Source organism: Podarcis cretensis (genome assembly GCF_951804945.1).
Source record: "Podarcis cretensis genome assembly, chromosome: 15".
NCBI lineage: Eukaryota > Metazoa > Chordata > Lepidosauria > Squamata > Lacertidae > Podarcis > Podarcis cretensis.
In genome coordinates, this window is record NC_137185.1 from 22,139,775 (window position 1) to 22,167,162 (window position 27,388).

General features: G+C 41.7%; 2 protein-coding genes across 2 annotated transcripts in view; both read left to right on the forward strand.

The window, feature by feature from the left end:
• The window catches only part of CLMP (CXADR like cell adhesion molecule), a 60,839-nt gene extending 47,822 nt beyond the window's left edge, over positions 1–13,017 (forward strand). Inside the window, exon 7 of the mRNA XM_079954828.1 lies at positions 10,164–13,017. Coding sequence (XP_079810954.1) covers positions 10,164–10,458 — 295 coding nt within the window. The 3' untranslated portion in view covers positions 10,459–13,017. The remainder of the gene's footprint in view (positions 1–10,163) is intronic.
• A 3,621-nt stretch (positions 13,018–16,638) lies between these two features.
• Positions 16,639–23,189, forward strand: HSPA8 (heat shock protein family A (Hsp70) member 8). The gene is made up of 9 exons (XM_079954715.1): positions 16,639–16,798; positions 18,566–18,775; positions 19,596–19,801; positions 19,892–20,044; positions 20,144–20,699; positions 21,015–21,217; positions 21,626–21,824; positions 22,030–22,262; positions 22,819–23,189. Exons 2-9 carry the CDS (start codon positions 18,571–18,573, stop codon positions 23,002–23,004), a joined length of 1,941 nt encoding a protein of 646 aa, XP_079810841.1. The 5' UTR covers positions 16,639–16,798; positions 18,566–18,570; the 3' UTR covers positions 23,005–23,189.
• The last annotated feature ends 4,199 nt before the right edge of the window (positions 23,190–27,388 follow it).

Sequence of the window (27,388 nt, forward strand, 5' to 3'; positions counted from 1 at the left end):
TTGGGTGATTGGCAGATAGCTGTGATGAGCCTGTTGATGACTCTTAACGACTGCAATAGGTCTTACAGGAAAAAGCAAGGGGTGAGAAGGTGAAAAATGGCTTTGTCATGTATAATGAGATAAGAATCCAATGTCTTTGTTCAGACCATTCTCATTAACCCATGAATGCTGAGATCCTTAACAAAAATACTGTGCACCTTGTATTCCTTTGAAGAGGTATTAAATACTCATTTGTGCATTACTTTAACTTTTCAGTGCTAATGAACATGGTGTAAACTAGAGGTTCTCAAACTTTCTATTCCTAAGGCTACTTGAGATGGCTGGGAATTACTGAGACTGACCAGTCACAACACAGTGGTGCAGGGCAGTCAGCCACAAAATAGTGGCAGATGGAGGTGGAGTTTGGCATAATCAGCTGACGATTAAAATAATTGTCTATTGACATCTATTCCCTCTTCAGAAATGGCTAAATTCTTTGCCAAAGCATTTCCCTTGTGACAGTTCCTTTTCATCTTTTTTTCATTTAAATATAGAGTCCACATACGGCTGCTGGGTGACCTTGGGCTAGTCACACTTCTCTGAAGTCTCTCAGCCCCACTCACCTCCCATAATGTTTGTTGTGAGGGAGGAAGGGAAAGGAGATTGTTAGCCGCTTTGAGACTCCTTAGGGTACTGATAAAGTGGGATATCAAATCCAAACTCCTCCTCTTCTTTATATATAGAGCTTTTATCTGCCATTTCCCAGAGTTGAATACAAAGTTTATTCCATACAAGATTCACCCAGCTATATGCTTGTCAATTGAATTTGTAGTAGTATTTTGTATATTGTTTTAAGTGATCTTCTTAAGATACTTGAGTTTGAAGTTGTATATTTTTATTTAATAGCTGTAACAATAATTTCAGTCACTATTGTGAAGTACAAATTCATATGAATTCTTGAAAGAGCACATACTTTCAAGAACTGACAAATGACAACAAACTAAATGTAAGTAGCTCTCTCTATTCTAGCACATTACCCTTACCAGAACTTTCCTTAACTTTATTTGTGGGACGTTTAAAACAAGTCTGAACTACATGATTCAGCCTACACCCTCAGGAGAGAAAATGAAACAGTCATCCTTTAAGATTGCCCAGCCCTCATGACTCACAGTATCCCATTTAATCTCTTTATAATCCAACCATTAAGATGATATCTGTGCTCTTTCACAGATTTATTTTTTTTAAAAAAAAACTCTGCATCTCTTCGATTGTATATTAGGTTTGGAATTTTGTAAGAGAAACCATTAGTACAGATTACCAGTATTGCCTATGTGACACTTACCTGGACTTTTTCCTGTCCCTTGCTTTCAACCTTAGCATCTTTGGAAACTTTCATTTCACTTCACTGCCCTTTTCTATACACAGGGCAACAAGAATGATGCAGGAAGAAATTGGAAGCCATGGGATACAATAAAAGTGCACAAACTAGTTTGAGTATTTTATATGGGACAGGAATATACCAAAAATAACATATTTTTTTATATAATATTTATTAAATTTTAGTTTAACAATAAAATACATAGATTATAACACAATCTTTTCCAATATCCACATTTCATATTCATCTTTGGACTTCCTCACAACCCTTGTTCCTGCTTTCTAAACTCATAAATTTTACCAGCAAATTATTAACTTGGTTTAATTCATATAATATAATTTTCCAATATTAATATCTCAAATTTTGGGATTAACATACTCTTATTAAAACTTAAACATAAAATGTTACTTATCCAAAATTTATCTTTTCGTCTTCCAATTAAATTTAAATTTATATTCTTTATAACTAGTTTGTTGAAGCCATGTTTTTGCTAATCTTACATCTTTCTTAACATTCATACAATTTACAATATTTTTGTAGATAGTCCTTAAATTTCTTCCAGTCTTCCTCCACCAGTTCTTCTCCCAGGTCTCGGATTCTGCCAGTCATCTCCGCCAGTTCCATATAGTCTATCAGTTGCATCTGCCATTCTTCCAGTGTGGGTAATTCTTGAGTTTTCCAGCTTTTTGCGATGAGTATCCTTGCTGCTGTTGTAGCATACATAAAAAAGATTCGATCCTTCTTTTGCACACTCTGACCAACAATGCCTAAGAGAAAGGCCTCTGGTTTCTTAAGGAAGGTATACTTAAATACCTTTTTCAGTTCATTATAAATCATTTCCCAGAAAACCTTCACTCTAGGGCAAGTCCACCAGAGGTGAAAGAATGTTCCTTCAGCTTCTTTACATTTCCAACACTTATTGTCTGACAGGTGATATATTTTTGCTAGCTTGACTGGGGTCATGTACCACCTGTATATCATTTTCATAATGTTTTCTTTCAAGGCATTACATGCCGTAAACTTCATACCGGTGGTCCATAACTTTTCCCAGTCAGCAAACATGATGTTATAGCCAATGTCCTGTGCCCACTTTATCATAGCTGATTTAACCGTTTCATCCTGTGTATTCCATTTTAGCAGCAAGTTATACATTCTTGAAAGTATCTTAGAGCTGGGTTCTAACAGTTCAGTTTCTAACTTTGATTTTTCCACCTGGAATCCTATCTTTTTGTCCAACTTAAAAACTTCTTTAATCTGAGCATAATGTAGCCAATCTCGCACTTTATCTTTTATTTTCTCCATACTCTGCAACCTCCAGTTATCTCCATCTTTTTCTATTATTTCCCAATATTTCGGCCATTTGGCCTCCATATTGAGTTTTTTCAAGGCCTTAGCCTCCATTGGTGATAACCACCTTGGGGTCTTGTTTTCCAATAAGTCTTTATATTTCAACCAGACGTTAAATACTGCTTTTCTGACAACATGGTTCTTAAAAGTCTTATGTATTTTAGCCTTGTCATACCACAAATATGCATGCCAACCAAACACATTGTTGAATCCTTCCAAATCTAAAACATCAGTGTTCTCAAGAAGTAGCCAGTCTTTCAACCAGCAGAAAGCTGCTGATTCATAATACAACTTTAGGTCTGGCAGGGCAAAGCCCCCTCTTTCTTTAGCATCAGTTAATATCTTAAACTTAATTCTGGGCTTTTTGCCCTGCCAGACAAATTTTGAAATATATCTCTGCCACCTCCCAAAACACTCCATTTTGTCCACAATCTGCAAAGTTTGAAACAAAAACAACATTTTTGGATAGCAATACGTCCTGTCAAGGAAAGTTTCAATCTTGACCAAACATCTAGATCCCTTTTAATTTCAGACCAACATTTTTCATAATTGTCTTTAAATAAATTCCTGTTCTTCACTGTTATGTTTACCCCTAGGTATCTTACTTTTTGCCTGCCAACCTAGCAGTTCGAAAGCACCTCCGGGTGCAAGCAGATAAATAGGGACCGCTTACCAGCGGGAAGGTAAACGGCGTTTCCGTGTGTGGCTCTGGCTCGCCAGAGCAGCGATGTCACGCTGGCCACGTGACCCGGAAGTGTCTCCGGACAGCGCTGGCCCCTGGCCTCTTAAGTGAGATGGGCGCACAACCCCAGAGTCTGTCAAGACTGGCCCGTACGGGCAGGGGTACCTTTACCTTTTACCTATCTTACTTTTTTAACCACATTTAATTCTGTCTCTTTCTGAAACCTTTCTGATTCTGAAGAAGTCAAATTTTTTTCTAAGACCTTGGTTTTTTGCTTATTAAGTTTAAATCCCGCCACTCGACCAAACTCATAAATCAGTTGCAACACCCTTTTAGTACTAGGCTCTGGCTCCTGTAGGGTTAAAACTAGGTCATCTGCAAATGCTTTCAGTTTATATTGTTTCGCTCCAACCTGGATACCTTCCACCAACCGGTCTCCTCTGAACATATTCAAGAGCACTACTAGGACCGATATAAATAACAAAGGGGATATAGGGCAACCTTGTCGTGTTCCTTTTTCAATTCTAAACTCTTCTGTCACCACTTTGTTAACTATCAGTTTTGCCTTTTGCTCTGAATAAATTGCCTCTATCCCATTGTAAAACCCCCGCCCCACTCCCATTCCTTCCAAATTTTTCTTCATAAACTTCCAGGAGATATTGTCAAAGGCCTTCTCCGCGTCTATAAATATCAAGACTGCTTTTGTATTAATGTTTGTTTGCAAGAGTTCCAAAATATCAATAATGTTCCTTGTGTTTGCAAACAAATGTCTACCTGGGAGAAAGCCTGCCTGGTCCTTGTGAATTACTTCATTTAAAACTTTTTTAAATCTACTTGCTAAAATGTCTGCAAATATTTTGTAATCCACATTTAGGAGGGAGATGGGGCGGTAATTCTTAAATTGTGTCTTTTCAGTTTCTAGTTTGGGTATCAATGTGATGAAAGCTTCTTTCCACGACTCCGGTGCCTTCTTCCCCTCCATAATTTCATTGCAAACCTCCATTAATGGATGTATCAAATAGTCTTTCAATGTCTTATAATATTTGGAGGTAAGCCCATCTGGCCCTGGAGACTTGCCCAGTTGCATGTTCTGAATGGCCTCCTCAATCTCTAATTGTGTTATTTTATAATTCAGGATTGTTCTATTCCGCAGAGACAACTTTGGTAGACCATTCTTCTTTAGAAACTGTTCTATCTCTGATTCATTTTGCGGCCCTTGAGTATATAGTTGTTTGAAATATCTCTGGAAGGACTTTCTGATTTCCACTGGGTTCTGAATATTTCTTCCCTCAATTTCTAAATTTGTTACTGTGTTCAGCTTGTCTCTTTTTCAGCTGCCATGCTAGCAGCTTTCCACATTTATTTGCCGATTCAAAGGATCTTTGTTTCATTAACTTAACTTTCCATTCCACTTCCTGGTTTATCAGTTTTGAATATTGTGCTTGATAATGTTTGATTTCTCTTAATATCTCCTTTGATTTCGGTCTCGATCTTAACTTCTTCTCGCCTTCTTTAATTTTCTCCAAGATCTTATCTTTCTTATCGTTCTGTACTTTTTTCTTAATAGTATTCTGTTGTATCAGAAACCCCCTCATGACCGCCTTACTTGCGTCCCAGACAGTTCTTTTTTCCACCGTAGTGTTCAGGTTTATCTCAAAATAGTCCTTCAAAGCTTTTTGGGCCTTTTTAATAATGTCCTGATCTCTAAACAAATTGTCATTCATTCTCCATCTAAAGGAGCTGGTTGGAATTAATCTCATATCCATCTTCACCGCATTATGGTCGGAGCAAGTCTTTGGGCAGATTTCCACTTTTTTTATCTTGGGTGCCAGGCCTCTGGTTATCCAAATTTGGTCGATTCTTGTCCATGTCAGTTGGGCTTCAGAAAAGAATGTTCCTTCTCTTCCTAGAGGGTTCTTTGTTCTCCAAATGTCAATCAAGTCCATGTTGTCAGTCATTTCAAAGAATGTTTTCGGTAGTCTGCCGTCTTTTGTCATGTTTTGGCTATGTGACTTGTCCATATTGGTTGATACCACTCCATTCATATCTCCCATCATGATGATGTTATCATAGTCCAGATAGTCCAGCATAATCTCGTGCAGCTTCTTGTAGAATTCCGATTTTCCCTCATTTGGCGCATAAATTCCTAATAACAAAAACTTTTCTCCTTGGGTCTGGATCTCAATTGCCAAAATTCGTCCTTGTTCATCTTTAAATAAAAATTTTGGTGACAGGCTCTCTTTTGCATATATCACCACACCTCTTTTCTTTACTCGATCCGATGAGATAAATTCTTGGCCTAATCTTTTATTTATTAACACTTTTCTATGTAGCCTAGTCACATGTGTTTCTTGCAAGCAAATAACATCCAATTGCTCTTTTTTCAAAATATGAAATATCCTTCTCCTTTTCTCCGGAATGTTGGCGCCATTTATGTTCCAACTCAGAAGTTGCAGAGACATCCTGGTCAAATCTGTTATTGTTCTAGTGGTGGTATCTTTTTATCCTGGTCAACAGACCCCAGAGGTGTAGGTGTGGGTACAAGCTGTGGTCCAGCCCCTGAGGGTCTTTCAATCCCTTTCTGAAGGTCCTCTCCGTAGGTATTCAAAAATTTATCTCTGTCTTCAGCTGTTTTAATTTTGACCTTCTTCCCCCTGAATGTAAAAGATAGTCCTTGTGGAAATTCCCACCTAAAGATAATCAAGTTGCTCCTCAACAGCTTGACTAATTCAAGGTAGGTAGATCTAAGACCCAAAAGTTGTTTAGGAATGTCCTTGTAAATCTCTGCTCTTTTGTCCAAAATTTCAAGTGACTTTCCGTAATGTAGTCCTAGTATTTTATCCCTTTCCTCCTTGGATCTCAGGGTAATCAAACAGTCTCTGGGCTTGTCCTTCCTTGTAAGTTTCCCAAGCCTGAAAGCAGTCACAATTTTAAAGTCCTTTTCCTCCTCCAAAGGCCACCACTTGGAAAATTCTTTTGTTAAAAACTCAGTTAAGTTCCCTTGTTCATGTTCAAGTTCTGGTATAAACCTCAATTTTAGGTTATTTTCCCTGGCCCGAAGTTCAATCATAGACAGGTAGGCCTGTTGTTCCCCAACCTGCTTATGGAGCGGTCTCACCTCCTGCTCCAATACTGCAGTTTTCTGAATGGCTTCCTCTGCCAATTTCCGATTTTCTACAGTGGATTCAGATAAATTGCTAATTGCTTGAGCGTTCGAAATAACTTGTTCAGTTAACTTGTTAACAGAGTCTCTGGTCTGATCAATCTTTGCCGTTTGTTCATCCACCTTTTTATCTAGGCCTTCCAATTTTTCAAGTATTTTGTCTAATACTGAAGCAGTTCCGCCTGCTGCCATATCTTCACCCAACAGCTGCTCACTTTCTTCTAGTTCCAAAACATCAGGGACCGATGATCTGCGCGGCTGGGAAAGTAAATTCAAAGTTGTTTGCTTTTTTCCTTTACCCGCTCTTGTTTGTCTCCCAGTGCCGCTCATTCCACTTCTGTCTACGAGTCAAGGTCAAACTGAGTATGTTCTCATGGGAATCCACAAGCCCATAAGATAAACAACCAAATAGGAGGAAAGGAAACCAAAAGGAAAGTCACGTATAGTTGTAAATCCAAAAATCCTCTAGGGGGAGTCCACTTGTATTGTAGGGAAGAAGTCAAATTAATTAATATCAGTTATTAAAATTTTCCAGACTTCAATACTTTAAAAAGAATGTCCAAACAGCCTTTAATTTCTTGAAAACCCTTCAGCAGTTGTATTTAGCAGAGTTGGTCTCAATATATAACAATGTCTCAATAAGTGCAGGATGTAACAGCTCAAAGCAACAGTTCCACTTAGGCTCAGCTAATACTGGCTCCAGCAACAAAATATCAAAGTCTTGCAATCTGACAGTTCTGGTGTCTAGGCAGTCCGACTGCCTGGGATTCTTTGTCAATTTGTAAATCCAACAGTGGAGGTATCACACAGTTCATGAATTAAAATAAAGCTTTCAAAAGCTAAGTCCTAAAGTAGCTTAAATAGATGTAAGAGTTGATTGTCTTTTGACACCTCTTCAAAGGCTCCAGACATCAAAGCCTTTGATTTAGATCTTAGGCAGTGGCAAGAGACGGACTTCCTGGTTACGTCTCTCGTTTTTAGCCGAATTAGCAAAAATTTTGGTCCCAAACCTTGTCTTTTCTTATCTTACTCACGAGTTGTTGGTTTCAAGCCGAATGATTCCAGGAAAAGAGGACAGCGCTCGCCGACAGCAGCTACGCGGCTTCACTCCGCAGAAAGAGCGATTGACTCACAGCACCGCGCTAACCCTTCCACGTTCCGAGACCCCTTACGGGGTCCCTTCTGCGTTTCGGGGGGCGCTCCTGGTGCCCGCCGAGTCCCACGGCCACAGGCTTACGCTACCTGTGGTTTCCCGATGTGGGTCTCCGCTGCGCCGTAGCGGACGACCCGTTCCTGCGGAGCTCCCTCTTCCCGGTTAGGAGAGAGCAGCCATTGCCGGACGCGCCGCCTCCGAAGTTCTATACCAAAAATAACATTAATGATTGAGAGGAACGTCTCTCAAGATACAGGAAATAGTATAGTACAGTTCTACGGCACTGGGTTTGGCTGTGGGGAAACCCAGGCTCAAATACCCATTCACCTATGAAGTTCACTTGGATGACCCCAGGCAACTCACACTTGCACAGCCTACCTAGTTACTTGGGAGATGAGATACAAATGTAAAAAACAAATTCTAGATAACTGAATTGTATATCAGGAATGTAACACACACTAGATTTGTCCAACTTATGTACAGAGTGGCCTAAGTCCCGAAAGCACTCTGTGACCCACTTTCAAGCTGCAACAAGTAGTTCAGGTTCATCCGCTGACTCCACTATATTAATATGGGTTAGATCACACACAAGGGAATGACTTATTAACACAGTCTGCCTCAGCACTTTGCCCTAGAACTACAACCTTGGTCAAGGGTGAAAAATTCTCAAAGGTTTTATTACCCTGAAACTTTAAACCATGTTTTAAAGCACTTCAGAAGAAGCTTCAAAGCAGATACAAAATAATTCTACCCAATCACATTTTAATGCAATGCTACTCAAAGTGGTAAGGGACATGGGTGGCGCTGTGGGTTAAACCACAGAGCCTAGGACTTGCCGATCAGGTCAGCGGTTCAAATCCTCAAACGGGGTGAGCTCCCGTTGCTCGGTCCCTGCTCCTGCCAACCTAGCACTTCAAAAGCACATCAAAGTGCAAGTAGATAAATAGGTACTGCTCCAGCGGGAAGGTAAACGGCATTTCCATGCGCTGCTCTGGTTCGCCAGAAGCGGCTTAGTCATGCTGTACGCCAGCTCCCTCGGCCAATAAAGCAAGATGAGCGCCGCAACCCCAGAGTTGGTCACGACTGGACCTAATGGTCAGGGGTCCCTTTACCTTTACTCAAAGTGGTGGTCCATGGACATCTGCCAGTCCACGAGTCATCAGCTTCCACCATGGTCCAAGTTGGGTAGGATGTTTTAGAGACCAAATATGGTGTCAATTCTTGGCACACGGTGCGGGGCTGCCAATCCACCACATCAGATAACTTGAGAAGCAACTGTTTTAGCAGACTATGACAGAATGTGTTATTTTAGCAACAGCAGCCTAGAAGTGCAATTGTGTGTTTTTTCAATCAAATGTCAGGACAGCTTCATATTCCTGCACTGCAGGGGGGTTGGACTAGAAAGTACTCAGGGTGCCTTCCAACTCTACAATTCTATGATTAAGATAGGGAATACAAACACATCGTTAAGGAACCCCTAAACTTTTGGCTGTTAGAAGCAAATACTCAGGAGACTAGATTGTTCAGTTGTGTTGCTGCACAACCTCATTTCAAACTTCTAGTGTTGGTCTTATTGGGAAATGACTATGGACTCAATTAATTACTGATCTGACTCAGTGTGGTAGCTCTTTTGGATTTGTTTTTTGGGCACGGCATGGCAGTTGTTGCACAATATAGGATTGACCCAATGCAGTAATGACACATCAGAGCTGTGTGAAACACAAATGAGTTTTATTTAAGCGATCACAGTAGAAAAATTACAAAGGATTCCTGAAAGAACATCTGGTTGGCCATTGTGAGAACAGGATACAGGACTAGATGGCTCATTTGCCTGATCCAGCAGGTTCTTCTTATATTCTTAATTATCTTCACAGTGCATGGAGCCAGAAGTGACATGTATGTCATACCTGGCTGTATGAAGGCAGAATGTGTCCCCTCACACCAACACAATCAATAGTGTAAGGGGAGGGATTCAAGCCAGTCTTGCTGTGGTAATCCTTATACTGTATTTATACAAATTAATAGAATAGGTTTTGTAAAAGCCTTAGTTTAGAGTTTAGATCCATGTCACTTGTGTTACTTGCAGCATATCACTCCATATGAGCCTTTGGTTTCAGAGACTGTCCCCACCCACAATGCAATACACAATATTCCTGCTAACTAACACCTGCAACTTTCCTATTAGTAGATAACTGGTCATTTTTTTAATCCTCTAGGATTTATATTTTGCATTTAAACCCTGAATTATTTAGAATGGTATTAGTATGATTTGGATAACATGGAAGCAAGCATTTTTATTCTTTTCACGCATTGTGAATGATATACATATGTAATACAGGTGAAAAGATCAGCAATTAATTCAAAACCTTGTTGAACTTCTAAAGCATCTTAAAATTAATGAAATGAATATGTCTGGTCTTCATTATTTTCTACATTTAATCATACCATCTCTTGATTACAGAGAAGACACAGAGGCACCAAAAGCCCGATTAGTCAAGCCTGGCTCTTCCTCTTCTGGCTCCAGAAGTTCACATTCTGGATCCTCCTCAACAAGATCAACAGCAAACAGTGCCTCCCGAAGCCAGCAGACATTATCAACAGAGGCCACTCCTCATATTACTCCAACGCAACACAACCAGGTTGAGATAGATGGCAGGGAAACTGAGCCAAAGAAAATAAACCACACCAACTTTATGAAAACAGAAGCCACACCAACCATGATGCCTGCTCAGAGTCGGGTTTTCCAGTCAGTTTGATTATTCCACATCTATTCAGGCTCCAGCTATGCCCATAACACATACACACACACACACACAAACCACCAGCACTATATTAGATTGTTTACCTTCCAAGGGAGCTCCCCCACCACACACACTCAACCACTACATAATAAAACTCATCACAGTATTCTCTGCTACAGGTAGCCTTGAAAAGTGAACTCATGCTGGTTTTTTTATTATTGTTTTTAATGCTTTTTGTGATTAACTCTTAAAGGAAGAAAAGGGAACACTGAAGCGGCAGGTGTCAAATGCTGGAGTCTTGAACCATTTTGTAAAAAATAAAAAAGAGACACAAAAAATACCAATAGATCTCTGAAGTGGAAATTTATTTGGTAGTTTTCATGAAATGTACACAAGAAGCAATACTGAAGTGTGTCGGGGGATGGGGGACGATGGACAGTGTACTTCTCTTCTCTGTACTGGAAATAACACCATTCATTTTTAGGATGGATATTGCCAAAGTTATGTTGTTGCTTTTGAAAAGGCCAGAATAAAATGGAAAGTGTGATGAGTAAAACTTCTAATTAATGGTTTGGGAATTCTTGTTGTAAATATATTTGTGAAAGAAACACGCAGACACCCAAAATTTAAAGGAGAAAGCCAATGAAAGTTTGTTTACACAATGCAACCAGAACTGTAGAATTCCATAGCTGATTTTAAGAATTCCTCAAATTTTCCAAAGTACAAAAACACTTCCATTAATACTATTTGTTACCGAAGATATAAGTTTATAACTAGGCTGATTTAAAATGTTCATACTGCAGCTGATTGTTTTAAAGCCTAAATTCTGACATTTTATCACATTCAGAGTGAAACCACTAGCCTGACATAGTACAAGAATGATTCCCAAATGGTTGCTTAGAAAGTACCAGTGGATCATGTACTGTATTGGCAATTCATTAATGTTAGATACAACACAAGGGGTTTCAGTAAAGGTTTCTCAAAGGAAATCAGGGGTGAATTTTCTTCCTAAGAGAGAAAGGCCTTTACTTGGAGAGTCTCTGTAACAAAATGTTTGGAAATATTTGAAGCATGCTCCAGTATGATTACAATCAGGTATCTAGGAAGACTAATGGTTCTATCCAATTAGTCCTACTCAGAGCAGACCCACTGAAAAGAATGGACATGAATTATTTAGGTCAATTCACTTCAATGGGTCTACTATAAGTATAGCTAGCTGGATGCAACCCTAACAGTACCCCCATATGTTTATTCAGAATTCTACTGTGTTGAAGAACGTGCTCCTAATGTTCATAGAGTAGTACTTTAAGTTTATTATCCCCAACTAAGGAACCTACTTTCCCCTTCTTCAAAATAAACCTAATACAGTGCCAATGACTCCTGTTTGCAGGTCATACTGAATTCATATTATGCACATCCTTAACATGAATAAATTAAAATATAAGGTTTATGGACCACTGATCAGTTTTATCACTGCACTGATTTGAATCACCATAGAGAAGATTGCAAGGTGGTCAACAGTTTATGATTTATTGTAAACTTCATTTTTCAAACTTTTAACTAGGAAGCTATTTAGATCACTTTACTCAGGATCTGACCCAAGTACAGAAATGGATTAATGATTTGTATCACAAAAAAGAGGACACTGAAACAGTGATATGTGGCAGAATTTTTTTCAACACTTTGTTTTCCCTCTGGAAATTTTTCCACTCAGGAAGCTCAGTAGTAACAATGAGTAGATGCTAACTGCAAATAAAATACTAGGCAAGTTTGGCAATTTCAAAGTTTTTAGTTCTGTTTACTAAATACAAGTAAAATAAACATGCTAAATCAGATCACTCTCTAGGGCACCAAATTATTTTCCATTGCAAGCCTGAAGTCCCACCCCAATTTAAATTATCCCATACAAATTACTCTAATTTACAAAGGAAAATCTACATCATTGTATTCAAATTGGCTCAGTTGTAAATATATGGTACGTGTGTACTTTGAGCCTTCACATGCTATTAAATTTCCAAACCAACACCTGCCATTTCTTTAAAGGTGAAGTACAAACTATGGATTCTACTAGTTTAGCACATCGTCAGTGGCATTATAGGTTAAAATTAACCCAAGTAAATTACACAGGTATTAAGGGAGATATGATCTAAATAAAGGTGGAGTATATTCTTTCAGATCATCAAATATTTCACATTTAAAGAGAATGTTACGTGCAATGGCTTTTGAAGTAGACATGATACTAAACAGTATTTCATAAGGGAAATCACGCTCATGTTACGAGAAACCAAACTTTATTTTGTAAAATGTTCTATTTAAAGTATTTACTGTTATTCTGTATACCAATTGCTACTTAGTGTGGGTGCATAAATCTTCTCTAGTTTTGTTTTAATTCTTAATTGGTAAACTGAGATTACGTCTACCTGCTATTACTGGTGTACTTGTGCTCAGAATGAGCAACACAAAATGAAACAAACATTTATTATAGATTCCTTTGAATCAACAATTTAGTAAGGTTGTTTTGTTGTTGTTTTTAAATAAAAGAGGCTGCAGTATAAATGCTGTAGTTCAACCAAACCTGGAAAAGTGTCACAATTTTGTTATATAACTAACTTTATGGTCCAATTAATTATTTCAAACTGCATCAAGGAGAGGGAAAATGAGAGGAACTTCCTCTTACCTACTAAGTGTTTATAGGAAAGAGAGTAGAGAAGGGGATAGTAGTAGGCTTCCATATCCTGGCTAGCAGGAGATCTAGGACCTGGGAGTCTATACTATATGTAGAGTCTGATGGCTTTCTTATGACCTCTTTTTTTTTGTTGATCCCACTTTACAATATGCAGTGGGATCTAAAGGTCATGAGATGCAAATGTCACATTTCTATGTAAACAGAGTAAGCTATTCATACTTGCAGTTACTTGTACGATGCTAATTAGGCTAAATTGTATTAGAGCATCAATGGGCCTTATTTCAGAATAAACATAAATTCCAAGAAAACCTACAACAAAATGGAAATTTCAAGCTTTTGTATGCACGTATAACTAGAATGTCCTATGGATTATATAACCAATGAACATGCAATTCCACTGGGGGGAATCATTCCAGCAACATATCCCAAAAGACCTTATTTGAAGATATAAATAGATCCGATCCACAGTAGTTTAGTCACCCTTCAGAACCAACAACCGTAGCAAGCACATTTTGACATAAGATGATAGGGACAAAGCTTCCCTCTAACAATCTCAGATTCATCAGTATCAGTATTAGAGGTGGGAAAAATTTCAACTTCAAAGAGCCTACTTGAAAAAGAAAACTTTTAACAGGCTAATACAAGGACATACTAATTTTGCCCCCAAACCAAAAAGATTCTTAATTAGGTAACAATTGGGGGAAAGAGAAATTTGTGTAGGAATAAGTGCCCCAAAATATTGAGATTGATAGGGAAATAAATTGCACACAAGTTTCAGTTTTCACCCAAAAGGTAGGCAGTGGAATTTCCACATCAATAGGCAGAGTAAAGCAAAAAACAAAAAACAAAAAAGAGAGGATTTTCTTTCATGTGAGGAATTAATTGCAGCCAGAATTAACCATGGTTTACAATGGCCCAATTCACATGCCACTGTAAACCACAGTTAAAATAAATTATGGTTTAAATATGAATGAAACTAGATTACTATTTGTGGTTCGTTTGGAGAGGAGGAAATTATGGGCCTGGGTCTGAATTAAATCAGACCACTTTTTGTTTCCTGGCAGCGTAGCAGGAATGGGGAAGGAAAAGCACTAGAACAATGCATACTCAAATTTAATCCATAAATTTATTTTAACAACCATTTAAAGGGGCATGCAAATCAGGTCAATGCAATCAAAAATACATTTACTCAACAACATCCTACTAAATTTAATGAGCTTTACTCCCCAGTAAGTATGATTCTATCTGCCAGCAAGCTTATGCATATTAATAAAAAAAACAAGTTCCACTGTGAAATGGGACTATCTACACAGGGGACATAGGACGCTGCTGCCTTAAACCATGTTAGACTATAAATCCATCTAACTCATTATTTACACTGTGGCAGCAACTATTTCAGACAGTATTTCCTAACGCTTTCTAAAAATGCCAGGATTGAACCCAGGACTGTTTGCATGCAAAGCTTGTGCTCTACCACTGAGCTTCAGTCCTTCCCCTTGCACATTAGGCCTACACCTTTAATCCCAGAACCAAGCATTCCTTGTCAGAACTAAACCATCAAAAACCGTGAATAATTCATTTGCTTTCTTTTGTGCAACTGTCTGCTGGTCATCAGACATCTAAATTAGAAGACCTTCCAAAGCCAGAATGAAACCAACCATTGTCCATCTCAGCATCACATATTGTTGAGAGATGTGGAGCTAACTGCAAACAAGGTTGACAGTGGCTCAGCTAATCGGTTACTTGATTTTAGTACCCAGGCAGTTTTAAACTATATGAACTCCCTTTAAGAGGGAAAAACAAAGTGTCACCCCATAAGGGGGGGGGGTGAATCAGAAACAAGACCCTTATTAGGCCAACAAAAATGGAATACAATAGGAAGCAAACTTTCAGCTTCTCCTTTACTCTCCAACAGGCTGTGTGGTAATTAGGAGGGGGGGTGGAAAAGAGACCTAGGGGTGGGAGGAACAGCTTGGGGTTGTTGTTTGGTAAACCCTTTGGAGGGTTGTTGTTGTTGTTTAACCATCAATTTTGTAAATCATGCAAAATACAGTAATGAAATCTAACAGCCACAAAGTTTGCAATGATCTCAATAAATCTCCCTCTGGACTCTGCACCTGCCAGGTGGGATTCAGAGCAGACCCCTTCCTCCATCCCCGCAACTGCCTTTGATTCCCACTTCAACCACCAGGCAGGTTGGTTGGTTTCTCTGCCTTGTACCCAGTGAAGATTTTATTCACTCCCCCCCCCCGCCCTTCCTGATAGTGGTTCTACACTCACCCTTTCTTCCCTGCCTGGACAGGGGTAGGCAGATACCATTTTGTGTTTCGCCTCAGGTACCAAAATGTATTGGGCCAGCCCTGGTATTTCCCCATGGCGCTTACGCAGCTTTCAGGTTATGCCGGCTGTGTGTGTGTGCAATGTGCCCTTGAGCATGTGCAGAATTCTATAAGGCAATTCCTTCGCACAGCAGGTCGGCAAAGGGAGAAAGGTTAAGGGTATCGGCTTCAGAATGCACTTCAGAAACTCTCTCATTTCACAACAAGTGTGGCATAGTTGATAAAAAGGGTCTTGGGAGCTCACGGCATGTGACCTTGGAAAGAAGCCAGTTACTGCCTCTAGGCCTAACCTACCTCACAGGGTTGCTGCGGAGATGAGGTGAAGAACCACGTGGAGGAAAAGGTGGGATATAAATGCAATAAATGAAAATGGGGGGGGGGGGGGAGCGCCACAACAATCCTAAGTGTGTTGAGTCGATTTACTTCCTTTCGAGATAGGTCGGCATTGTTCGCCCCTTGGCGCCCGAGCATGAACCGCCCATCCCTAACTGACCCCGGCCTTGGCCATCAGCCAGCGCCCTGCGGCAAACGGGCCTCGCTAATCCGCCATTTTGTGCCGAACTCTCTCCTTCACTTCCAAAAATGCGGCTGCTCTCGACCCGCCCACTGACTTCCCGCTCTGAGGTAACCAGCGACCCGATTGGCCAGTTTCTCACCCCTTCTTCCCGTGCGACCACCTCATTGGTCACTCCCCACGTCCGTCCGAATCTTCAGTTTGCACTCAAATCGGCTCCCCCTCCCCCTCTCATTTCTCCGCCCAATCCCTCCCGTCGAATATTATATAAATATAGGGGGGGGGCGACCCGATTCTGCGAGGGATTGGCTCCACCTCAGAACACAAAAGACAGAAAAAGAACAGGCCCTATCTACGCCTAACAGCTCTCCGGTTATGCAAATAAAGGCTACCAGGGGAGAAATCTCATTGGCCCAGGGCCACGTCGTAGAGCTCCAACATTTTCTCTCCCTCCCACCCACATACACTGTCTTGCCGCGCTGGGAGAGATGAAAGTTCTAGAACCAGAAGAAGGAAAGAGAGCGAGAAAGCCGGCCGGCACCCGTTGAATCACCGGTTTCGCCCGCCCCCTTCGCTTTCCTTTGTTGCGTCACATACGCCTCACGCAATGCCTCTACGGCCATTGGCTGAGGTGGGCGGGGAAGGCGGGCGACCGACACGGCGGGATTGGCCCGTCGGCCGGAAAGAGGCGTGGCCCTTCTGGAAGGTTCTCCAGTAGTATATAATGACTTGTGGCTGGGCCGGGAAAGCCGCTTTTTCTCCAGAGCTACTCGAACCAGCTACTCGTTTCCTGGTTTTTGAAGGAAAACGAAGCAGGTAATTTCTTTCGGGGGGGGCCAGTAATGCAGAGTAGGTGCCTATATATGCGCTAATTGCATCTGATTCATTGATTTCTTTTCCTTCCGTGGTTGGGGTGGAGGAAAGTAGAGAATTTGCTAAAGTGGAAAAAAACCGTGTCGCTCCTTAATTTTGCAGGCTCCCCATCCCTTCTGTCCCTTTTCCTTTCAGCTGTACAAAACGTCTTTCCAGCCTCTTTCTCTTCGCCCCCACTTTCTCTAGCATAGGGGTCTCTGCCTGAGTCGGGGGGGGGTGACAATGGCGCCTGAAACGGGTGTTCCTTTAGGGAAACAGATAAAAGGAAATAAATTTAAGGAGAGGCTCGGCTAAACGCTTCGTGCCGAAGAAGAAAAAGGAGGAAACGAGCGCGGGGGGGGAAGAGAGAGATAATGGTATGGATCGCCTTTGGAAAAACTAGGCTAAATCTGCTAAGGCGATTAAAGTACACGTGGGCGGGCCGCCCTCCTTTAATAAAGCAGCTGCATTGGCCTTTTCTTTGAACGGGGGAGTGAAAAGAAGGAATGCTACCCATTGGTTAAGTCTATGCCCCGTTAAACCTGGCTATAGGATTGCACGGGCGAGTCCGTTGATTTAATGCGGGAAAATTAGGTGGGGGCGGTTAAAAACGGGAACCTTTCTCTCCCCCCCCCCCCACGTTTATGTATCGTGTGCCTCTAATCCAGTTTTACTTGGATGGGGGCAGATTAACGAAATTGGCGGGGGCGTCTTAATTCTTAGGATTAGAAAATGGGGGCGGTCGTTATTATTTTCCTGATGACCTTGAAATATCGAGGCGAGGAAATGAGGATTGCTGCCTCCCTCGACCTTAGATCACTGGAGTCTTGCTTGAAAAGCAGAAGTTCTTAAGTAACTGCTGGCGAAAGGTCCAGTTCCTTTTTAGGGTGGTGTGGAGGAATCTCTTCTGTCTTCTCCCTTCGTTAGTGGTGCAGAAAGCTTACCTAATCGCCCTTCTTTGCTTCCTCCTCTCCTCCTCCCCGCCACGTGCTCAGCAGCGCCCTCGGCCGGTTCCGGCCGGCATCTTTGCACGTGGTCTGGTATTGCTCCTCCCATCTTTCGAGGCCGCATGTTCCAAATGCAGGCCGCGGAGGGAGGGGGGAAGAGGAGGTTCCCAGAGTCCATCGCGAAGCCCCGCCTCCTTCTCGCGCGGGTGGAACGCTCTTAGGGCATGCCGGGAAAAGTAATTCAATCCTTCCGGTGCCCCTCGTGGCTGGAACGTCGGCGCTTCCGCCTCGGGCACGTGGTGGCTTCTCCAAAGTCGCTGCACCGCCTTCGATCCCCATTCTATTAGGACAGAAGGGTTTCAGAGGGTTCAGATTTGCGAGTCAGGGAGCCAGATGGGATATTAAAATTGAATGCATAAAAGCATGCATAATTTTACATCCAGGCAGTGGGGTTCTAAGCAAAAAACGTTTTGGAAAAGAGGCCTAGTCCTGCACAAGTAATGCTTTGATTTCAAGGCAAGAAAAATTCCAAATTGTTTCAGAGAGTTAATCTAGTTAGTTTTATGGCCAAATGGGGATTTAAGTGTATGGTCATCTTGGCCATTTCTGAAACTTCACTAGGCTGGTTCTAGGATAAATGTTTTGCTAAATAGTTCTTAATGTCTTAATGGTCGTTCTTAAAGTGGATCGGCTGACTGTTTTTGCTTTGAATATGTTGCTTCCTGTGCTTTAACATTACAGGTATGAATTGTTGATATCTAATTAAATGTTACTGTCTTCACAGCTACAATGTCTAAGGGACCATCTGTTGGAATTGATCTTGGCACCACCTATTCCTGCGTGGGTGTCTTCCAACATGGCAAGGTGGAAATCATTGCCAATGACCAGGGTAACAGGACCACTCCCAGCTATGTTGCTTTTACTGATACTGAGAGGCTTATTGGTGATGCTGCAAAGAACCAGGTGGCAATGAACCCCACCAACACTGTCTTCGGTAAGGATCATTAAGACTTCCTGGAAGCATTTGTCTTGCACAATGGCCATTTAGATTAAGGCTTGCTTAAGGTGTTTGTCATGCAACTGTGCTGTAATAACGAAATTAGGTAATAACAAAGTATTATAGTAGCAGGGCGCAGCTAATTAAAAGTTTTCCATTTCAAAGGCCAGCGGGGTTGAAGTTTCTCAACACCACTCTTGAGATACAATTAAAACCACTTCCTTACGGGAGTCACTTCCCTCACCTTACAACATGCCCCATACAAATAGCTGCATTATTGGCAAGAATACCAGAGAGGTGTGGAGAAGGCATAGTATGTCCACCTGGAGTTTTGGTAGTTTCTCCACCCCTGGGAAGATTTGGTGTTTTATTGAGCTGTATAACCCTTTGTATGTGCTCCATTCAAATTGGAAATAAGCCTTGTAGCACCTTAAAGGCGAACAAGTTTATTGCAGCATCAGCTTTTATGGATTTGTTTAACTTAATTCTTAGTAGGCATGTATAAAATGTTTATTTAGTAGAATATATAATTGTACAACTCATACATACATTTTATTTCGTATACATTTTGCATAGAAATTCAATTACCAATAAATTCAGACTTTTTCCATTAAGCTGTAGCATTTTCTGCTCAGTGCATGTATGCTTCTTTGAAAGTTGGTATTAAATCTGAAAGACCCTTTTTTGCTGCATTCAATCAAAAATAGCTACTTTTCTGGAAATTGTTAAGACTAGAAAGTGCAGTGTGGCATTATTAAAATGACACAGGAAGTCACCAGTGAAGCATTACTAACAAGTAACTAAAATCTTTTTATAGATGCAAAGCGTCTGATCGGCCGTAGATTTGATGATGCTGTTGTCCAGTCTGATATGAAGCACTGGCCTTTCACTGTGGTGAATGATGCTGGCAGACCAAAAGTCCAAGTGGATTACAAAGGAGAAACAAAAAGCTTTTATCCAGAGGAAATTTCTTCCATGGTGCTAACTAAGATGAAGGAAATTGCAGAGGCGTACTTGGGAAAGGTGAGGCCTTAAAATGACAGCATTGTGATTGTAGATCGTATGCTGTATTGTTTCCATACCTTAACAGAGGTTTCTTTTTATCTTTTGCAGACTGTAACAAATGCTGTCGTCACAGTCCCAGCTTACTTTAATGACTCCCAACGCCAGGCTACAAAGGATGCTGGAACCATTGCAGGTCTCAATGTGCTCCGGATCATCAATGAGCCAACTGCAGCTGCTATTGCTTATGGCTTGGACAAAAAAGTGAGTGGTAAAAGCATCTCACTCCATGGTGAGGAATATCTGGGTATTACTAATTTGTCTTCATTTCCACTAATGTGTACCTTTTATCATGTATCCTAGGTCGGTGCTGAGAGAAACGTGTTGATCTTCGACCTTGGTGGTGGCACCTTTGATGTCTCGATCCTCACCATTGAGGATGGCATCTTTGAAGTAAAGTCAACTGCAGGTGACACCCACTTGGGCGGGGAAGACTTTGACAACAGAATGGTCAACCATTTCATTGCTGAATTCAAGCGCAAACACAAGAAGGACATCAGTGAAAACAAGCGAGCTGTTCGAAGGCTCCGCACTGCCTGTGAGCGTGCGAAGCGAACTCTCTCCTCCAGCACTCAGGCCAGTATTGAAATAGATTCCCTGTATGAGGGTATTGACTTCTACACCTCAATTACCAGAGCTCGCTTTGAGGAGCTGAATGCTGACTTGTTCCGTGGCACTCTTGACCCTGTGGAGAAAGCCTTGCGGGATGCCAAGCTAGATAAATCTCAGGTGCATGATATTGTACTTGTTGGTGGCTCCACTCGCATCCCCAAGATCCAGAAACTCCTTCAGGATTTCTTCAATGGCAAGGAACTGAACAAGAGCATCAACCCTGATGAAGCTGTGGCTTATGGTGCAGGTCAGTACTAAGAGCTAGTAATAGTCTGAAAGCTTATCAGCAATGCATCCTTGCAGTTACACCAAAATTTTGGGCCTTATACCTGTAGATTAAGCATGTGTTTACATGCAAGCCTAGAATCCAGATTCCTTACTATAAACTTGATTTCTTGCATTGATGACTGGTTCCAAATCCATTCGCGGTTTCCACCAGAAGCTGATAATGATGGTCCAAACCTTCCTTGGATGTCTGAGCGAGTAGAATTATTTCTGAGTAGTAAAGAGGCATAGCGTGTACTTTTGTTTACGCATAACCTCTTTTTTTTTTCCTTTACAGCTGTTCAAGCTGCAATCTTGTCCGGGGACAAGTCTGAAAACGTGCAAGACCTGCTGTTGCTGGATGTCACTCCTCTGTCGCTGGGCATTGAAACAGCTGGTGGTGTCATGACGGTCTTGATTAAAAGAAACACCACAATCCCCACAAAACAGACTCAGACCTTCACCACGTACTCTGATAACCAGCCAGGTGTGCTGATTCAGGTATGGTAAAAATGTCCCATAGGAGTTTAGCTAAAAAATATAGCCATTTAATCTAGGACTAGCCATATGGTGCCCTCCAGATGTGCTGAAATTCTGGCTAACCTGACATTTTAGTTTATGGGAGTATCAACTTCTGGAGGACATCACATGAATTTACTCTGCTGTGTAAGGATAGCAGGCTGGTGTCTGGTTGCAATGATGAAAGAGATTCCAAAACCATTCGTAGTTTCCACCAGAGGTTGAAAGACCTATGTTGGCTCAAAGTACCTTCCTTGGATGTCTGAGCGACCAACTTACTCATAACTGCTTGGTTTCCTATTAAAAATTATATTTAAATGCATTCTAACCCTATAAATAGAGCCTTTGCACTTGTAAACGAGGCTGACTATAGACACTTCTATTTTATAGGTTTACGAGGGCGAGAGAGCAATGACAAAAGACAATAACTTGCTGGGCAAGTTTGAATTAACTGGCATCCCTCCAGCTCCAAGGGGCGTACCTCAAATTGAAGTAACATTTGACATTGATGCCAATGGTATCCTCAATGTGTCGGCTGTGGATAAGAGCACTGGCAAAGAGAACAAGATCACAATAACCAATGATAAAGGTAAGTTTATGAAATTGAAGTAGGTAACTCAGTATAGATTAGCCAAAACTAATTGACCTAATGTTCAGGTTTAGGTTGAGAATAAGGTGGTAATCCAGATGCCAGGGGCCCTTTACCTTTTTTTTTTAAAAAAAAACCCCAACTATGCAGCAAATAGTGGTTTGACTGCCAAAACACAAAACTTAAAATATTTTATTCTTCAAAGGCCGCCTCAGTAAGGAAGACATCGAACGCATGGTCCAGGAAGCTGAAAAATACAAGGCTGAAGATGAAAAGCAGCGTGACAAGGTGTCATCCAAGAACTCCCTAGAATCCTATGCTTTCAATATGAAAGCTACTGTGGAAGATGAGAAACTTCAAGGCAAAATTAGTGATGAAGACAAGCAGAAGATCATGGACAAGTGTAATGAGATCATCAACTGGCTGGATAAAAACCAGGTTTGTAGCTCCACCCCAACCTAGATATCTAAAGGAAGGGTTTTTTACACTTCAAGCCTCAAATAGTACTGGTGGAAAGCATTTAAATACTATCTTCTCCACCAAGCTGTTCTGTATGGCAGAAGGCAGCCTACACTTTAAAAAACTAGCAAGTGCCTAGGGTGGCACTACAAATCTTTAAACAGTGGGTCTGTCCTTGACGCTAAAAAAAGGGTGGAGTGGAGTAGTAGCCAGTGGTTCGCAATGATGAAAGAGTTTCCAAAACCATTCGTAGTTTCCACCAGAGGTTGAAAGACCTATGTTGGCTCCAAGTACCTTCCTTGGATGTCTGAGCGACCACTTGGTAATACATCTGTTGGGCATTGCAATCCCCAATTGCCCAGTAAAGACGCTTTATGCATCATACAAAACTAGGCAAAAGTTCACTTAGAAAGGCTTGTTCAGGAGTGCTAGTGTTTAATTGAGTGGTAACTGGGCTTAGCCAAGCTTCTTTCTTTTGTATATGACTGTACAGAGAAACAACTAACATGGATGCTTTCTTCCTGTGTATTTTTAGACTGCCGAGAAGGAAGAATTCGAGCACCAACAGAAGGAGCTGGAAAAGGTTTGCAATCCCATCATAACCAAGCTGTACCAGAGTGCAGGTGGGATGCCTGGAGGCATGCCTGGTGGCTTCCCTGGTGGTGGAGCACCCCCCTCTGGAGGAGCATCTTCTGGACCAACCATTGAGGAGGTGGATTAAAGCTCTAGAGAGGACATTTCTGTGGACCACCTTCAGAACTGAAGGACTCAAATTACAAAGGGCATTCTTGATACTTGGAACATGTGCACAGGGAGGGGAAGGCAAACACTGCACTTTACCAGTACTGTATAAAAGTAGAAATGCAACTTGAGTCCCAATAAACTTATTTAATTGGCAACATGAAAGATTTACTTGTGGTGCTTTCTTAGTAGGCAGACTCATTGTGATGCCAGGAGTAAGGCATCAGCATTCACCTTTAGCTACTTTACATGAATCTTCCTGGTGCTTTTTCCAGATTTCTGCTACACAGCATCCTTGTTATAAGGTCGTATTTGTATGCCTGGAAGAATGCCAAATTATTTCACAGTAAGCGTAGATCTGAAGCTGGAACTTTTAAAATTCAAGGCTATTCACTGCTTTTGCATAGCTCCTATATTAGCTGAATTGTCCTCTTAACCTCCTTTTGACAAGAGAGGAGGGGAGACTTGCTATGCCTAAAACCCTGCAAGCTCCCACAAATGGGTTATTATAGCCTCTCCCCTTCTGGAGCCTCCTACCCAATATTAATCCACTCAGCTGGGAGGCATTTTAGGATTGCTACGCAACAGTACACATGGAGGTTTTGTACATTTAGCATACCTTTCTAACACTACTAAATGAGATCCAGAGCAGTGGGAAATTGAGCACTAAATTACAATGTGTCTGTTAATTGCCATAAATCTTTTATGTATCTTCAGTACTTTGGTGGATATCAACCTAACACTTAACATGCTTCAAACATGAAATACATTAAACCTTAAAACCAGCAATCCCCACCCCAATGCAAATTTGCTTTCTAAAATGTTTTGTACGTATCTGTTCTTTCCATACCAAGGTTTGATGGGGGAAATAGAAACTATGGCCCACAATAAGGGAGAGGATTTGAACCTAAATGAAGCCATAGAAGGGTAGCCCCCTAAAAATTAGTCCTCCATATTAATTTCAGAGAAGTGACAATGAAGCATACAAAATGGAAGTTGCAAGGGTTTCATGAGATTGAAAGGTCTGCTCTTGGATACATTCAAAAGGAAGGTATACTCTCACATTCTACAAGTAGTCTAGCATTCCCCCCCCCTCCGAATACACTTAATAGTGCTAGTTCAGTTAATCAGCCACCTATGTTTTCAGATGAGCCAGATCTGGTTGGTGAAGTCCCCCCCCCCCCCCTTTTTTTTTGTAGGGGGAGATATAACAGATTTTGCATGGGGTGGGGAAGGGAAGGAAGGTCCCTGCATTCTAGGTGCAACCTGAAATATAGCAGCTAGTAGAGCGTATTAATTTAAGTTTGCTGTATCCAATTCTCTATTGTGACCAACACCAAAGTTTCTGAGTATATGGTTAGGATTAATGCTGTAAATCCCACTGAACTCAGCAGGGCCTATTCCCGAGGGGCTTTAGGATAGCAGTCTTTGTGGCTTTGATCAGGGCAGCCTTTTGCCCCCATATCAGTCCTGTTTTCCTTAATATCCATGTTGATAAAGGTGCTGCTTTGACCAGTAAAACAGCTGCTTTAAACAGTCTAAATCTGTTTAGTTACCTCTGAATTGTCAACACTGGCTAGCAGTGTTGCTCCATGGTTTGAGACAAAAGCTCTTCCCATCTCTAATTGAAACCGAACCTCATACATTCTGCATGGAAGCATGTCCTTTGCCACTGAGCTATGACCCACTTTCCTAGAGGAAGTGGTGTTTTGGGGAGGGATCCAGAATTTGCAGTTGCTATAAAATATCTCTAAGAGCGCCAGTGTTGTCTACTGGTTAGAGCAGTGTTTCCCAAACTTTGTCTCCAGCTACTGTTGGACCACATCTCCCATCATCCCTAGCTAACTGAACCAGTGGTCAGGGATGATGGGAATTGTAGTCCAAAAACAACTGGAGACCCAAGTTTGGGAAACCCTGGGTTAGTGTGTCTTACTAGGATCTGGGGGACCAGTGTTCTAATTCCCATTCAGCCATGAAGCTCACATGGTGACCTTGGATCAGCCAGGAAAGGGCTGTTGCGGGGATTAAATGAGGGGGGAGCTCCTTGGAGAAAAGGGTGAGATATAAATGTAATAAATATAAGACTAATAAAGCTTTTGAGCTCTGAAAATTATTTAAGCAAGGATACATACCTTTCACATGCATAGCTGCTGTATAGATGCCCCATTTAATTGCTTGATTGCCCAGTAAGCTCCCAGAATTTGTGGCATACCTGGTTTTTGGCCTTTTTTGAAGCAGCATAGTTAAAAGCCAAAATTCTTGTTCTGTCCACCAGATGTCAGCAGTCACTAATTTATAAAAGCTGTGTGTTGAGTTGGGGATTTGGAGTTCGGCTATTTGAGGATGTGGAGCTCAGCTAGTTTTGTTTTTCGTTCTTCCTGGATGAGTTCAAATGTCAAGAGAGCACGGGAGACAGTCATACAGCAGTTGCACTTCAGAGCATGAATTTCTCTCATCACTTGCATATTCCGGTGGGGTGCTCCAATCAATGCATCCTTAGTTGGCAGGAGCATCCCAAATCAAGATATCTGCACGGATTCTAAGAGAAGTTAGCAAATGTTGAATGCAATTGCCTCAGTGATGAAAGGTCAACAAGGAAATTTTAGCATATTTGGAAGTGAAGTGAAGCTCACTGGGTAATCCTGGGCCAGTCAGTGCCTTTCAGTCTAACCTACCTCACAGGGGTGTTGTGGGAGTTTAAATGAGGAGGAAAACCACGGACACCACTTTGAACTCCTTGGAGAAAAAGATGGAATATATCTAAAATAAACAAACAGAAAATAGATTCCCCCCCCCCCTCCAAAGAGCTCATGGGATTTGAACCTTGCTCTCTCCCAGGTCCAAGTTGGCACTATAACCACTACACCACACTGCCTTTGCTGCTGCATGAAGTGTGGAAAGGTCTGGCGCAGTACATACGCCCTCCACCAGAACCAGCTGGTTATCTCCCTCCCCAGCTTTCTCTGAGAGAGCCTGTCTTTATATCATCAGCTTCAGTTCCTGCCTGATTAAAAGAGGGCAGGAAGCTAATTCCTTGCTTATTGGAGGGTCGAGAAGCTATCTCATCACATCTGACTGGAAAGTCTCATAGATTTTAACTCCTGTCTCGGCCATCTCTGCATTGGTTCCCCTTTCAGGAGGATAATTCCCAGCCAGGCGCCTCGAGGACCGAGCCGCCTGTTTGATCTGAAGCTATTTAGGCCCTTTTAGTTGCGTCATAATCTTCACGAAACTTGGATCAATGCGCAAACTGAGCCTGGCTCCTTCCCTTTTGTGTTTTGCAACGACTTTGGAGCAGCCGCTAGATCTCTGCCCCCCCCTTCCCCTCCATCCCTATATTAGGATTATGGCCATTAATTTTAGATTACAGGCGCAACAACATCCAACTGGAGAGGACAAAAGGCGAGAGGAAAATAACATCTTAGATTGGGCCTGACTGCTGACTAATTAATGTGCATGGGCAGTCATCACATATGCTAAAAGCGACCTCCTCCTCCATTGCTGAGCCTTCTGCAGTCAAAACACCACCATCCATACAGACTTTGGGGGGCGGGGAATTTGCAGAAGTGCAAAAGAACTTTTGAGGGGAAAACCCTCAGTTATGGTGAGGGAAACGCCCAATAAGCTGAGAAGGTTGCATTGATGGAATTGCAGAATTGCAAGGCACCCCAACAGTCATCTAGACAAAACCCCTATAATGCAGGAATTTGTTGAGGAGGGAGTGAAATAAAATATCCTAGAGAAGGATATGGCTGGATGAAACCTTAAACAGAGCAATCTGAACTGCAGTTTTATTGCAGGTTGCCTTGTACAGGCAAAAAGACCCACCAATGTAAAGAGAGCACAACTGGATCTGGCCAAAGGCCCATCTAGTCTTGCATCTTGTCCTCACAGTTGTGGGGAGCCCACAAGCAAGATTTGAGGGCAACAGCGCTCTCCCCACTTGTTGATTCCCTGCAACACGGATTCAGAGATATATGGCTTCCACAACAGAGGCACAACATCGCCATCGCGGCTTCTAGCCATTGACAGCCCTGTCTCCCCCATCCATTTGTCTAATCCTCTTTCAATGTCATCCAAGTTGGTAGTCATCTTGCAGCAGTGAATTCCATAGGTTAACTAGATAAATAAATCCCAGGGACGCTGGTGGCACTGTGGTCTAAACCACAGAGCCTAGGGCTTGCCGATCAGAAGGTCGGCGGTTTAAATCCCTGCCACGGGTTGAGCTCCCATTGCTCGGTCCCAGCTCCTGCCCACCTAGCAGTTCGAAAGCACATCAAAGTGCAAGTAGATAAATAGGTACCATTCTGGCGGGAAGGTAAATGGCGTTTCTATGCGCTGCTCTGGTTCGCCAGAAGCGGCTT